Below are 15255 nucleotides of genomic sequence, written 5' to 3'. Positions count from 1 at the left end.
TGATATCACACAATCAGAACCTGGAGCGTCACCATTTTCCCATCCACCTTTCTCCAACATCTGATATGAATTATGTGTCATTAGCTCTTAGAAGCTCTGGATTCACCAGCCCAGTGTCAGGACTGTCTTTTTACAATGATTTATTCATCACATCAGTGAGAGGCATTCAGGAACATCTCACAAAACAAGAGATTTGAACAGACTGAACAGCCCACAGACACCGTAGTCATCGTTCAGCTGGTCAAAGGCAGCATTTGTAATAGTCTAGGTCTCAGTTTAGGAGTCAGACAAACAGCCTCTACAGTACAAGGTAAACCAGATTCTCTTAGCCGGGAAACTGTTAATAGTTCTGCTCAGGTCTGCCACACATGCATCGCTCCAAACCTAAAAACATACAATACATTATTGTATTCTATCAGATCACTATATCTGCAGCTATTCAGTACCCCTGACGTCCATCAAGTAGTATGCATTTCATATATACATACACATATGTATATACATATATATACATATGTGTATGTATGTATATATATACATATAAATATGTATATGTCTATATATATATATATATGTATGCATATATATATATGTATATGTATATATATATATATACATATATATTCAGTGTTCCACTCCACACACAGTTTGTAAGCACACAGCAGCAGAACGAGCTGTGTGTGCACGTCCTCTCATCGCTGGGTGATTTTCAGTGCAGCATGCAAGTAAAAATGTGCACAAAAGTCTTTAGCTTCGTCATCATCATTATCACAGACAGTCTATTTTCCCATTAAGGTGATTATTTTCATAAGAAATGAGCGCAGACTTCATTCATTTAGTATATTTTTCCTCTATATTATTCTGCATTTCAAAGCATGCCAAAGAAAAGGTTCAGTTTCTGCATAGTGCTGGCTATACGAGTGCCAAAGAGTTGGATTCCTTTACAAGTCGAAGTTGGTATGAACAGACGAGCAGTGACAGCGTGTGACTCCAGTGTTGTGTAAAAGTTACCAAAGCCTGTCCCAGCCCCGTCTGTGCTGAATATATACACATGAACAAAGTGTGACGCACACTGAGACACAACGTAAAGTCAAACTGAGCTGGAAAAAAGCTCAGCGGTATGGAAGAGCCATTAGTGTGTGTGTGTGTGAGTGCTCCCTCTACTGTTCTAATATCACACACACAGAAAACTGTCTCACACAGGGTCAAAGGAAAAGAGTCCATGACAAACCACATTCTAGTTTTGAGGTCATAGTTCTGGATGTTAAGATACAGTTCAGGCCACGAGGTGACTTATTGAACACAAACAAACAAACAAACAAACAAACAAACTACAGTCGATGAGATGGTGAGGAGAAGAAAGCCAGAAAAACAGATTCACACTTCGACGTGAAATAAAAGTGAAACACAGACAGACGGGTCTGTAGATTCAGTCACATGATGAAGCTCCTCCTCCTCTTTTTCCACCTCAGTGTAAAAATCTTCAAAAATCACAGCTAATGAAGCTGCGTTTACTTCACTGCTCAGGTGTTACAGAGTCGCCTGCTTTGGTTTGATACTAACGTGTGACGTCACACAAACACTGACCATGTGATCAAAGTTATTATTGATGATCATCAGAACAATAATAATAACAAATAAATATGTAAAGTGAATGCATGAGTGTGAATGTGAGGGTGAGACACAAGCAGCCTGACTCCATTCATGTCACAAACAATAGAAATAAATGAACACAATCCTCATGAATGTTTGGTTTTGAGTTCTGAGACCAAGGGAAATGAACCTGATGACATCACTAACACATTCCTGAGTCTTTATTAAACATGTGCACAATTTAAAAAAATAAAGTGCCATGAATGAAGGGGCGTGGTTAAGCTGCTACAAGTCTTAACTGTTTAAAGGACTATTGCACGTCTACAGAAGAGGATCAATCTGTGTCATTTAGTTTCAGGGAAGACAAATTGAAGATGACACAGGTTTACATTTACCGTCGTCCTGTGAACTCAAAACCTGGCAGTTACTTCAGTCCAGTGTCACTGTGACGTGGTCATTGCACGTTTCCACCTGACCTGAGGAACATGAACTCCACACTGTGCTTCACACTGTTGTGTGTTTCATTATCAAAATGAATGAGTTAGTCAAAAGGACATTTGATAAACTCACGTTTGAATGTGTGTGTGTTGTGTTATGATGTGTGCACACACTGTTCCCTTTACCTCTGTACACAGTGGGTTTGTCATTAAAGCTGCTGTCAGTGATTTCCTTTCTTTTAAATATATCCTTCCATCTGAAATCTAAGATATAAAATGATGAGAATTAAAGCTGCACAGGTGTACATTTACATTTACGTCGACACTCACTTATTTTACAGTTTCTGTTAGTGAAAAACTATTAAATTCAAGTTCAGGACGATGAAGCTCTGTTCCAGTTTGTAGGATCCTGACTGAGTTCAAACATGCAGTGAAAATACCTACAATCCCTGGTTCACACATGGACATTAGCTCACAGTCGCACATGTGTTTAATCAAAATGAAGACAACGTCATGTGAACACTTGTTAGCGTGTTCCATGTAAAGAGTCTCGCGTCATCGCTGTCAGACTTCAGTGGGAAGGATCTGCTCAACTGAGGAAGGATCTGCTCAACTAAGGAAGGATCTGCTCGAATGAGGAAGAATCTGCTCGAATGAGGAAGGATCACCTCCAATGAGGAAGAATCCACTCGACTAAGGAAGAATCAGCTCGAATGAGGAAGAATCTGCTCGACTAAGGAAGAATCTGCTCGAATGAGGAAGAATCTGCTCGACTGAGGAAGGATCTGTTGAACTAAGGAAGGATCTGCTCGACTAAGGAAGGATCTGCTCGACTGAGGAAGGATCTGCTCGAATGAGGAAGAATCTGCTTGACTGAGGAAGGATCTGTTGGACTAAGGAAGGATATGCTAAAACTGAGGAAGAATCTGCTCGACTAAGGAAGGACCTGTTGGACTGAGGAAGGATCCGTTAGACTAAGAAAGGATCTGCTCTACTGAGGAAGGATCATTGACTCGGAGAAACACCTCCTCTGTGCTGTGAGTCTGAACTCCCTCCTCCTTTTAGTTTAAACTGAGCCACAGACAACATCACTGACAGCAGCTTTATAGAATAAATGTAATCACATGTGTCTCAGTCTGATAGTCACATACTGTGAGTCTCTCTACGGGAAAATAAAATATAAATATCTGCCGTCAGTCATTGCTGGAGTCTCCATGGACTTTAAAACTATGTGATAATGAAATGAAGACCAACTTCTTTAAGGATTAGAATACAGTGTGAAACAAATGTCATGCTCTGCAGACTGAGACACAAACAAGGACAAACACACACACATAAAAAGCTCTGGACTCATCACACAGAACAATAATAATAATAATAATAATAATAATAATAATTATAATACATATAATAATAATAATTGTAAAGCACACTCACTCAACTCTTCTTGCCAGTGTTTGCATATTATACTGTACATAGAATAACGGCGCATTGGGCTGGTCTCTGTAAACTGGCAAACTTGTGTATTTATGTATCACATGACAGACGTTTATGTACAAGGTAAAGCATTGTGGGTGTTTGCTCAGGTGAAAAAGTAAGGACCAATGAAATCTGAGGTAGCAAATTCATGTGTGAACAACCTTCATGTCTGTGCTTTGACGTCAGAGTGAAACTCAAAGCTTTGCCGTGTTTGTCGTCACCGTGTCTGAAGAACTGAAGTTCTCTGGTGCTCTGTCCTCATGGTAAACTTGTAAGTTTGCCAGTTTACCTGTGAGCGACTCTGCCGCAGCGTGCCTGTGTTCTTCATTCACTAGCAAACCTGGACTTTGTTTCTGATAGGGCAGCTGATATGTTCATTGAGAAAATTCATGGCTTTTAACCCTCGTTCCCACCCCTGAGGTGCAAACCAGCCAATCCAGTGTGCTCTTGGGAAGGGGGGGGGCGGGGTGTGGTGATTTGACCTCTTGGGGCAGGAGATCAGAGGGAAGGAACCCACGATAGAGCAGGACAGCAGTTTCCTGTTAGGCCAGCTAACACTAACACAATTTACAAACCACTTTTCGAGTTTCTCGGAAGCGCCGCAGACATAAAGAATAGAATCATCGTTATAGTAATAAGATTTTCAGTGCAAGACGTAAATGGCTACTTGTTTCATCGTCCTTCTGTCCGATGTTGCTTGTTCTGGTCGAGTCAGCAGTAAAGGGATTCTTCTACAGGTCAGCAGTCGTTCACGTGAGGATCAAGTCCTTTCACTCTCAGTCCAGAGCAGAGGATCTGAGCTTCCTCTCTGCTCTCTTTCTGGTTTTGGTTTCAAGATTGTATTGTTGAGAAGTTCAAAAAGCTCCAGATGTTTCATTAAAGGGTCAGGGGTGGAAGTGGAGGGGGTGAGGGAGTGAGGGGGTGAGGGACACACTCACTCTGGCTGAGCAGTGTGTTCCTACTTGAGAGGGTGACGGTGTGCTAAAGGGTTTTTTTTGGTGGAGGTACAGTTGGTGTGTCCTGATGTCCAAAGTGTCAGGTGAGCTGAAGACAGGAGGAACTGATCAAACATCACACTTTCATCCTCACCCTCATCCCACTCACCCCACACCTGACACCTCGTCCTTAGCTCCCTCCTGGGTCGGAGCTGTGCCTCTGTGGTGTCCTTGAGTCTACAGGTGTCTGTGGTTCTGGGAGGGACCGCCTCCTCTGACTTTCAGGATCCAGAGGAGGAGCTCCAGTCGTGAGCCCAGTCCCAGTCACATGACACACTTCTGAACTCAAATCCAGCCCTGCTCCTAAGCTTGATCCCACTGCTGCCCCACTTCTCCCTAACTCCAGGCTTAAACCTGAACCTGAACTCACTCCAGGCCGCGATATAAGCCCTGTTTCAGTCCCAAGACCCAGCTCCCGCTCCAGGTGCTGCCCCAGGCTGTTGAGCACAGAGGGAGAGTTCTGATCCTGGCTGCTGGAGTCCTGGATCCTCACAGGGTCGACGGGCTGGGCCGAGAATTCCTCAAAATCCTGGGAATCCAAGATCTGCAGGCAAAATCAGAGGCAGAGGTCAGAGGTCAGGGGTCAGGGGTCAGAGTGAGCAAACTACCACGAGACATGAGTAGAAATAATAAACTATTGTTGTCCTTCGTGTACTGTAGGGACGTTAATGATGACTAAAGAATTGATGAATTATTTCTCAGGATGTGTTTCCGACTTACACCAGCAGAGGGCAGACATCAACTACATCAAAACACATCAGCTGTGAGTGGATGAAACTTCCTCTGTGACAGAATGAACATTTCACTTCATATACACACGTGTTGTTACGTCATTAAATATAAAAACTCTGCTTGTTTGTACGTAATAACAAAAATAACTGGAGACAAATGATGAGTCAGCACAAAGTGACTCACCTGTGATAAAGAACACATGGTGTCTGTGACAGGCTGGACCAGTCTCTCTCCTGGACCTGGTCCCGGACCCAGACCAGGGTAAGGCGAGACCTGCAGGGGAGACGTTCTGTGACACGTTCTGTCTTTCTGTCTCACAACATCACAACCACATGAATCCCTACGAGATTAAACGGCTAGTTCAGGTTATTTAAAGTCTGTTGGAATCAAACGTTTGATAACGAGATGCGAGTGGTTTACACACGTCAGTTTCCTGTCAAGAAAGACGTCTCATGATGAAACAAATCAGCACAACACATTCTCCACATACCGTAAACTCGATCAGACGTGGACATTTAAGGAAAGACACTTCCAAAAACCTCAACTATCACATGCTTTACGTGTGTGTGTGTGTGTGTGTTACCTGAGGTGGTGTGGACACCGCGCTGTAGGCAGGAGGAACCAGAGCCATCTGTCTCTGTAGCAGCTGCATGATCGCTCCGATGTCTGTGGACATGCGACTCTCTAATCTGCACACAGCACATTTGAATATGTATGACTAACTAAGACAAATGAGACTGAACAGATATAATAATTAATAATAGTTATGTCACCATCTTCTCAAACCCGTAGTCTGTAAAACTATAATGAGAAGACGAGAAAGGTTTTATAGAAGAATTAGAAATGTCATTATTGTCTCGATGAATGGATTATTTCTTTGGTCACAGACCAAATCAATCACATCTAATGATACGACATGAAGAAAGGAGTTAAAAAACCTTTTAATTATCAATCTTTAATTTGGGTATTAAAACACACAAAATAATCAAAATGGTTTGCAATTCATTTAGTAATTGATGAATCATTGATAAAGTGATTCATTGCTGCAGCTAAAATGAATACAGACATGTTTCTTATTTTCTTATTGAAAATATTATTCTGTCAACTCTGTTCAAAGTTCATCTTTGTTATTTTATTATCTGCTGAGGTCTCTGTGAGGTCACTGTGAGGTCACTGTGAGGTTCATCATAACTGGGAGGGGCTTATTCATCTCTGACTCTAACTCCCTCTGTTTCACACACATATTCCATTTTCACTCCAACACCTACAGAACCTCAGTCTTCACTCACATCCACGAGCACTGAGTCAGTCATGCATTAAACCTGTGAGGAGACGTCTGTCTGTCTGACTGTCTGTCTGACTGTCTGTCTGACAGCACACAGACATCTCAATACTTAAAGGCTACAGGACTGGAAAAACTCTTTTCTTCCACTGTGGTGGAGAACACGAGCAGCCAGGTCAGAACATCATGATTTCATCTGCTGCAAGTCTGTTACACAACTTACACATTTACTTCCTATGACAACAAACACAATCTGTGGCACCAACACACACAGACACACACACACAGACAGTTTATGGTACCTGTTGAGCTGCTTCTGCAGCAGGTCCAGTCGTGTGTCCAGCTGGTTACGTTGTTGGCGGCTCAGGCTGTGGATGGGTGTGTTGAGAGGCGGAGGAGAGGCCAGACTACAGCTGGGAACCTCCTGGTACTGACCACCCCCCCGACTCTCACCCCAGAAGCTGAAGATGTTAGAAACACCTGAGAAAGCACCTGTGACAGGAGGAGGTGGAGGAGGAGAAGAAGGTGGAGGAGGAGGAGGAGGTGGAGGAGGAGGAGGGGGAGGAGGACACAGTGTGTGAGCGCATGTCACAGACAGATCACTGCTCACACTTGATGGATGTGATGACACAGACCTGACAGGGCGTTGCAGGTGTTCCCAGTCTTAGGGTCTCCATCACCCTCACTGTTCTCTTTGAAGATCCTGGCTGAGGCCTGGACCTGTGGGTTTCCCAGGATTTCAGGAGGAGGAGCGAGACCCGTCACGACAGACTCGTCCCCCTGGGAGAGAAGTGGATCAGTTCTTAAATGGATAGTTGAGGTTTACTGAGGTTGTCGTAAGTTAGACAGACCGAAACCACTCACTCTCCCACACCAAAGTGTAAGAGATTTGGAAAAGGAGCAGAATAACATATATATATTTATATCAGGTTAAATCCGTGTTTGCAGCCATGTTTTCAGGGATGTCCTTAAAGGACTTTTTACCTCATCACCACTGGAGCGAGAGGACACTGAGCTCCGATGAGTCTCCCACTGTCTCTTGGGCGCCTCCTCCTGTTTCTGGTGGTTAGCTGCCTCCCTCTGTCTTCTTCTCACTGACTTATGGGACTTTTTAACTTCTCCAGCATCTGCGTCATCTAGATGGAGGCGCGCCAGGAAACATGACATGAGAGAGAGAAGGCTTACGTCAGTGCAGCTGGACCAGGACCATCTTTTCAAAGAGCTAACATGGGAGGGTGATGATGATTGTTGATGATTTGTTATTTCTTCAACCATTCCATCATTTAACGGTTGTTTTTTTTAAGTGACATCAAAGTCTGAGTTATTAACAGTTGTCTACCTTTCTCTGTACGCCGTCTGAATGATAATTTGCGTCTCCGTAGTTTGTTGAATCCTCCACAGTTGGAGTCATCGCTGCTCGGGGAGCCTGGGATCATGTTGGTCTGAAAGCAGCATTAACTCATTAATGAAAGAACCATCATTCAGTTCATGGAAACATGGACATCATTTGAACAAGAGAGCTTTAGACCTTCAGATTAAATCCAGGTTGAACTGTTAACTCACATCTCGAAGGTTGAAGGTGATTTCCAGGTTGTTCCAGAAGTTCTCTGTAAACTCAGGATACATGTCCAGCACCTCCAGAACATCTTCTCTGTGGATCTTATGGAGGTCACAGTAGGTAAGAGCCCTCACATCAGCGTTGGATTTACCTGGGCGAGAATACAGGTTGATGGGCTCGCCAAAGATGTCGTTCTTCCCTGAGGAAAGAGAAAAGTAAGTCAATCCAAATGTGACGATGTTTATCAGAGCAAAAACCAAACCATGACGTCGAATCGACCGCCTGCAGAGCTCAGAGACGGAACTGTGACGAGGCACAGATCCGTGGACGGAGCTCGGCACACTCCAGATCTTTGAAGGATGTTGTGTTGGAGTAACACTATATACTGAACAATAGGTGGCGATATGAGCCGACGCATCATTACAAAGAAAGGTAGCAAAGCTGGTGCACAAACAAAAGGCGTATTTCAAAAGTAATTAAGTCTAAATTAAAATGAAGTATCTGTGCATCATAGTGGTCTCACTGGACTCAGAACAAACCTGTACGCTGCTAAACCTGAGAACCTGAGAACCTGAGAACCTGAGAACCACACATTCATACAGCACATCTATGTGTTATATCTTTGATCGACATTCACACGCTCCCGTCAGGAGCTACGTGGGTTTAAGTGTTTTGTCCAAGGACACATCAGACTTCACAGTTCAGATTTGAAACTGGGATTGATATTAATGATATTAATACTTCTAAATATGTCCTAAAGTTGTCATTACACCTTCTTCAGGCTGCAGATGTTTGTAATAACATGTGGGGTCAGTGTTGAGGCAGTAAAGTATTTACCTAAGATGGCCACCACCACGTCTCCTCTCAGTATCTCAATGGATCCTCTGGATATGAAGTAGAGGGCAGTGAGGACGTCCCCGGCGTGGACCAGCGTGTCTCCTGGAGGAGCGTGGGTGGTCTTAAACTTCATGGCCAAAGCCCTGAGGCAGCCTTTGGTAGAGCCTTTAAAAGCTTTACAGTTCTGCAGCAATGTGCGGTTCAGATGGAGGCAGATATCTGCCTGGAGACACTCTGGGAAACCTTTCAGGACCTGAGGCGAGAGGGAGAGAAGGAACCAGGAAGCAGAGGGAGCGAGGGAAGGAGGGAGGGAGGGAGGGAGGAGGAGGCAAGAAGAAGGGGTGGTCAGTGGAGAGACGACAGACGGAGAATAAAAATAAAAGGTGAGGAAAAGAATTTGGAATGAGAAGATGGAAGAGCAGGTGAGAAAACGTAAGTGTTTAAATGCAAAGGTTACATCACTATTGACACATGTTATTAAACGTGAGGTAAGTTAGTGTCACATGATTGAAATGCTTTGACTGAGCACTAGATTAACCTTGAGTGTCATTACATCATTTCATCATCTTAATGCCCTTTATATTTAGCACAAGATATTAGATGTAACCATTATAAAAGTCATGAACTGAATGAAACCATTACTACGTTAAAGTCTGAGTACAGCAGCAGTGAAAAAGACTCTTCACTGATTTGTGGAAGAATATTTCACAAGCAGGTCTACTGGCACACTGTGTGCGGGCCCCCCGTCTGTGTGTGGCCCCCCGTCTGAGTGCGGGCCCCCCGTCTGTGTGTGGCCCCGTCTGGGCCCCTGTCTGTGTCTGCCCCTGTCTGTGTGTCTGTGTGTCCCCCTGTCTGTATGTCTGTGTGTGGCCCCTGTCTGTGTGCCGGCCCGTCTGTGTGTGGGAGTGTAATTATTAATTTGAATGATTTCACTGGACACAACAGGACACAACAGAACACAACAGGACAGGACACAACAGAACACAACAGAGAACAAGACACAACAGGACACAACAGAACACAACAGGACACAACAGGACAACAAGACACAACAGGACACAACAGAACACAACAGAACACAGCAGGACACAACAGAACACAACAGGACACAACAGGACACAACAGAACAACAGGACACAACAGAGAACACAACAGGACACAACAGAACACAACAAGACACAACAGGAACACAACAGGACACAACAGAACACAACAGTACACAACAAGACACAACAGAACATACATAGAACACAACAGGACACAACACAACAGACACAACAGAACACAACAACACACACAGATACAACAAAACACAACAGGACACAACAGGATACAACAGAACACAATAGAACACAACAGGACACAATAGAACACAATAGGACACAACAGAACACAATAGAACACAACAGGACACAACAGAACACAACAGGAAACAACAGAACACAACAGGACACAATAGAACACAACAGGATACAACAGGACACAACAGAACACAATAGAACACAACAGAACACAAAAGAACACAACACACAACAGAACACAATAGAACAACAGGACACAACAGAACACAATAGAACACAACAGGACACAACAGAAGACAACTGAACTGAACACAACAGAACAGGACACAACATAACACAACAGAACACAACACAACACAACAGTACACAACCGAACAGAACAGAACAGAACAGAACAGAACACAACACAACACAACACAACACAACACAACACAACAGAACACAACAGAACAGAACAGAACAGAGAGCACAACAGAGCGGAACAGAACAGACACACAACACAACACAACTGAACAGAAAAGAACAGAACAGAACAGAACACAACAGAACAGAACAGAACACAACAGAACACAACTGAACAGAACAGAACACAACAGAACAGAACACAAAGGAACAGAACAGAACACAAAGGAACAGAACAGAACAGAATTCCAGTAGGTGGCGCACTCTTGTTTAACAATGCTCTTCCAGGCTTGTTAGTGTTTCCTCCTTCAGTCTCCTCAGGTTTAACAGGTCAAAGTCGTGGTCTATAGAGTTCAAGTGTCCACTCTAACACCTTGTGATCGACACGTCTGTGTGTTTGGACTCGTTCTCTTCATCTTTAAATGTTTCTGTAGACTTGTGAGCTGCCATCATGTGTGACATCATCACTGAAGATGAAGAAGCCGTGACATGACCTCCACCATGTTTGATCGTTTCTTTCTCCATCACTTTGGTCAAAGTTCATCTTCGTCTCACCAGTCCATGACACTGTGTCTCTGTTTCTTTGTGCTTCCTGTTTCCTTCTGCTAATGAGTGGTTAGCATCTTGTGCTGTGATAGCTTCACTGCTGCCCTCTGGAGGTTGTCGCTGAAGTCACTAACAGTTGTTTTAGGCTCTTTGTTTACAGCTCTGTCAATGTTTCTCATGTTTTCCTTGGTCGACCTGTTGGACACCAGTGGTTTCTTTCTTCCAAATGCTTGGACTCTGATTGATTTCCATCTCCTCTCTTGTGTTTCACCCACAGACAGCGCTCTGGTTTTCATGAAGTCTGCACATGAAAAACCTCCCCAATGTGAAAGTGAGCGTAGACGTTCAGTGCGGTTCATTGTTTGAATACACAAAGTAATAACACAACACACCTGTCACTCACATGTTCACATGTAAAATGGCTGGGTTCAAACTAAAGGTGCTATCTTCTATGTTGTCAATCAGATCATCTTTAGATGTCCAACGTTTAAAATGTTTCTTATAAAAATAAACCTAGGAGGAAAATGTACAATTAGTGGATGTTCAGATTTCTAAGAAGATAATGATCTTTATCTGTATCAGCTGACAGTGTCACAGAACCAGTGATCTCTGATGTCACAGGTGTGAAGATGCAGCCCGTGTGTGTGTGTGTGTGTGTGTGTGTGCATATCATTGATGATACTCACATCTTTCCTATTTTCTCTGATGGTGTCGGACCATGCATGCTGAGACAAAGTCTTCCAATCATCCTATTAACGTACAACGCATGCTCAAAATCCTTCTCTAGCCTTGGTGTGTGTATATGTGCGTGTGTGTGTGTGTGTGTGTGTCTTCAACCTTCGTGGACATGAGCACACACACACACACAGGCTGTGGTTGGTGCGTGACCACGTGTACTCACAGCGTTCATGTCGATGCCGTTGGTGTAGGACCAGGCGTGTTGGAAATACTCCTCCAGTCTCTGCCTCAGGGGGTTTGGGATCTGGTGGAAGCGGATGAACTCCCTGACTCTCAGCATCTGGGTGTGGTAGCGGGCGGTGCCGGAGTACAGCCGCTGGATGATGGCCGACACGTTCCCAAAGATGCTGGCGTACATCAGGGCTGCGGGTCAGCGGGGACGATGTGTTTGTACGTGAAGACGAGCAAGAGGAAGAGCAGAGGGACCGAGTGATTTAAAGTCAATCAGTGATAAAGTGAGGTGTTTGATTCAGAAACAGCAGGAGACAGAGGTGATGGTGATGATGATGATGATGCTAACAGCTGCTCTGCTCACTGAGTGTGTGTGTGTGTGTGTGTGCGTGATATGTTTGAATAAAAGCGTCAGTGGAATCAAAACAAGCATATTTCACACTTAATGACACAGTAACCACTTCAGCCTGAATGATGGAGGAGAAGATGGAGGAGAAGCACATTCTAATCTCTTCTACTGCAGTTTACTCAATAATAATGAAGTGATAGGATTTTAAAAATAGGTCCTAGTGTCATACTGTGAACAACATGTAATAACACGAGAGAAAAAGAGAAATCTGACATGATTGAATCCCTGTTGTTCTCATTAAAGTTTGCAGAAAAGTTCCAGAAGAACTGAAAGTGAAGAAAAACCCACAGAGAAACTAAGAAATGTGTTTTACTTGCGTTGTGTTCAGGGTCAAAACAAAGGTTCACTAACAGGAACTAACCGTTCTGACAATGTGGTGATATTTATAATATTTATACTTACATCCTATGAGCATGACACAGATGGAGAAGATCTTCTCAGAGTTGGTGTTTGGAGACACATTTCCGAAGCCCACACTGGTCAGACTGCTGAAGGTGAAGTACAGGGCGGTGACGTACTTGTCTTTGATGGACGGTCCTGACCCTGACAGACAAACACGCGTCGTATCATGAAAACGTGCGATTTAGACAGAACGGGACTGATTTCATAGCTAATGATGAAAACATTGTAAGTGGAAACTTCAGGTGACATCAGACATGAAAAGCTCTGGTTATTTTAGCTCCACATGATTTTCTATTACTGAGAGCATCAGTGTGAATGTGATGTTAAAGCTGAATGCCGCGGCGGAGCGACTCTGCACCTGGGATGGAGTCATTGTAGTGTTTCCCCAGTTGATCTCCGAGAGTGTGGAGCCAGCCGATGGAACCGTTTCTCTCCACGCTGCCGATGGCGTACCTGAGAACAACAGCTCAGGTGAGAACCTGAACAATCATCACTGACTGAATTTTCTCTTTATCTTCTGTAAAAATGCAAATGTGGTTTATTTAAACACTAGTGCCTCTGCTCTAAAGGTCCACTGTGGGAGAAGAGTAAGTGGAAAGGATGAACTCTTCTCTCTCTGCTGTTCTTTAAATCAAGTTTCTCTGTGGGCGGAGCCACTCCCTCTCATTTACATGCTACACTTTCACTGCAATTGATAAACGTAAATGTGTCTCAGCGGCTGTAGAAACATCGCTGTAAAACTTGACCCTTTACACGCAGCATTTAAGCTGCAAAACAAATGTTTTATTATTATTAAGTTATGAAAACACTTTTACACACACACACACACACACACATCCGAGTACCAGATGCAGGCGAGCCAGTGGGCGATGAGGGCGAAGGTGCACATGAGCAGGAAGAGGACGGCTGCACCGTACTCCGAGTAGCGATCCAGTTTTCTGGCCACACGGACCAATCGCAGGAGACGAGCAGTTTTCAGCAGACCAATCAGAGTGGTGGTCTGATGTGAGGGGAGGAGACAGAGAGGAGGAGAGATAAGACACGGTAAAGAACACATGAAGCTGTGGCCTCGCGTGATTCACTGCGAAATCCTTAGTCCTCTCTATTGCTGTGAGCTGTCATTCCCCGGTGTTTGTGGTTGTACGGTGGATTCCTCTGAGTCCGTACAACAGATGATGAGTGTGCTGTGTGTGTGTGTGTGTGTGTGTGTGTGTGCGTCCTCAGTGGAAATAATGCCTCTGTGCTGAGGAGAAAGCTCCACTTTGTTGGCTCGGTGCTTTTTTCCTGACAGCATCAGTGAAGTGAACCATGGCCAAACTTTTCCCCAGGCAGGCAGGATTTGGATGTTGGAGAGTTTCAACATTCATTATTTTTGGCTTCATCACAATAAATGAAATCTTTTTTACTCCTGTGTACATTTCATGAACCACATAATTACCCTCAGCTGAGTTGTTGTGTGGAGTAAATCTATCAACCTTTAAACCGCAGAAGCTCAGCTCTTACTGCAGGTTTCTCACTTCGTTATTTTCATTATTCACTGGTTTTATTGAAGACATTCAGTTTATTAGTGTTTTTTAGAGTTTTCTGAAGAAGGTTTTCAGGAGACAGAAAGAGTCATGAAGTTCATTCTCATATAAATCACTCAAATGTGTAAACATGATAAGAGTCTGTACTTCTGACAGAGAAGAGATGACATCAGTTCTCTGTCTGTAAGATTGATGTTTTCCCTAAAATTATAACCTGTGTTGTAAAGTAAACTCTCAGCAGAGGCTTACATCATTAAAATCACAGTTAGGTCAGTGTCTCCCTGAGCCAATCACTCAACCATATATACTGTATATAAACCCACACAGTGTGTTTATATACTATATGTATATACATATATACGTATATATAAAACCTGAACTGGTTTACTATAAAGCCAAGGAAACTTTAAAAGAAAGTATAAAAGCAGAGACAATAAAACTTTTATATTGTCTCATACTCTAATTGGTTCATTAGACATTACTGTATGTGATATAATGTAGCTATATATTACTGTGATGCTTCACCACAGCTGACAAATCTGCTTCCACACAACTACACAACTACTCTAAGACACAACTAAACAAAAGAGACAAAAACTAGACAGACAGACAGACAGGCAGGCAGGCAGGCAGACAGACAGACAGACAGACAGACAGACAGTACCTCCTCTCCGTTGCGGTAGATGAGCAGGTCAAAGGGAATAGCAGCCACCATGTCGATGAGGAACCAGCCTTTGAAGTAGTGCACAGCGATCCTCAGAGGGTGACTCACCACTTCATCGTTAGAATTCACGTACGTTGTCCTGAGAAGAAGATCCTGACATTACAGCAATCACCTTTCATAATG

The 15255-nt window shown here is 43.6% G+C and overlaps 1 protein-coding gene across 3 annotated transcripts in view; it reads right to left on the bottom strand.

The window, feature by feature from the left end:
* Positions 1 to 3407: 3407 nt before the first annotated feature.
* Positions 3408 to 15255, bottom strand: part of LOC122777972 (potassium voltage-gated channel subfamily H member 2-like) — a 31272-nt gene continuing 19424 nt past the window's right edge. For 2 of the 3 annotated variants that reach the window (XM_044039465.1, XM_044039457.1), the window contains exons 4-18: positions 15073 to 15211; positions 13728 to 13882; positions 13241 to 13335; positions 12883 to 13023; positions 12064 to 12263; positions 11849 to 11911; positions 8914 to 9166; positions 8082 to 8275; positions 7858 to 7960; positions 7503 to 7654; positions 7154 to 7298; positions 6821 to 7010; positions 5820 to 5925; positions 5420 to 5509; positions 3408 to 5048 (exon numbers count right to left, since the gene is read on the bottom strand). In XM_044039465.1, the coding sequence (XP_043895400.1) occupies positions 4635 to 5048; positions 5420 to 5509; positions 5820 to 5925; positions 6821 to 7010; positions 7154 to 7298; positions 7503 to 7654; positions 7858 to 7960; positions 8082 to 8275; positions 8914 to 9166; positions 11849 to 11911; positions 12064 to 12263; positions 12883 to 13023; positions 13241 to 13335; positions 13728 to 13882; positions 15073 to 15211 (2440 nt within the window). In that variant the 3' untranslated portion in view covers positions 3408 to 4634. The remainder of the gene's footprint in view (positions 5049 to 5419; positions 5510 to 5819; positions 5926 to 6820; positions 7011 to 7153; positions 7299 to 7502; positions 7655 to 7857; positions 7961 to 8081; positions 8276 to 8913; positions 9167 to 11848; positions 11912 to 12063; positions 12264 to 12882; positions 13024 to 13240; positions 13336 to 13727; positions 13883 to 15072; positions 15212 to 15255) is intronic. The other variant, XM_044039474.1, reaches the window with a different exon arrangement.

This window comes from Solea senegalensis, linkage group LG1, assembly GCF_019176455.1.
Source record: "Solea senegalensis isolate Sse05_10M linkage group LG1, IFAPA_SoseM_1, whole genome shotgun sequence".
Classification (NCBI taxonomy): domain Eukaryota; kingdom Metazoa; phylum Chordata; class Actinopteri; order Pleuronectiformes; family Soleidae; genus Solea; species Solea senegalensis.
The sequence above is the reverse complement of the archived record's forward strand: the minus strand, read 5'-3'. Positions and strand labels throughout refer to the sequence as shown.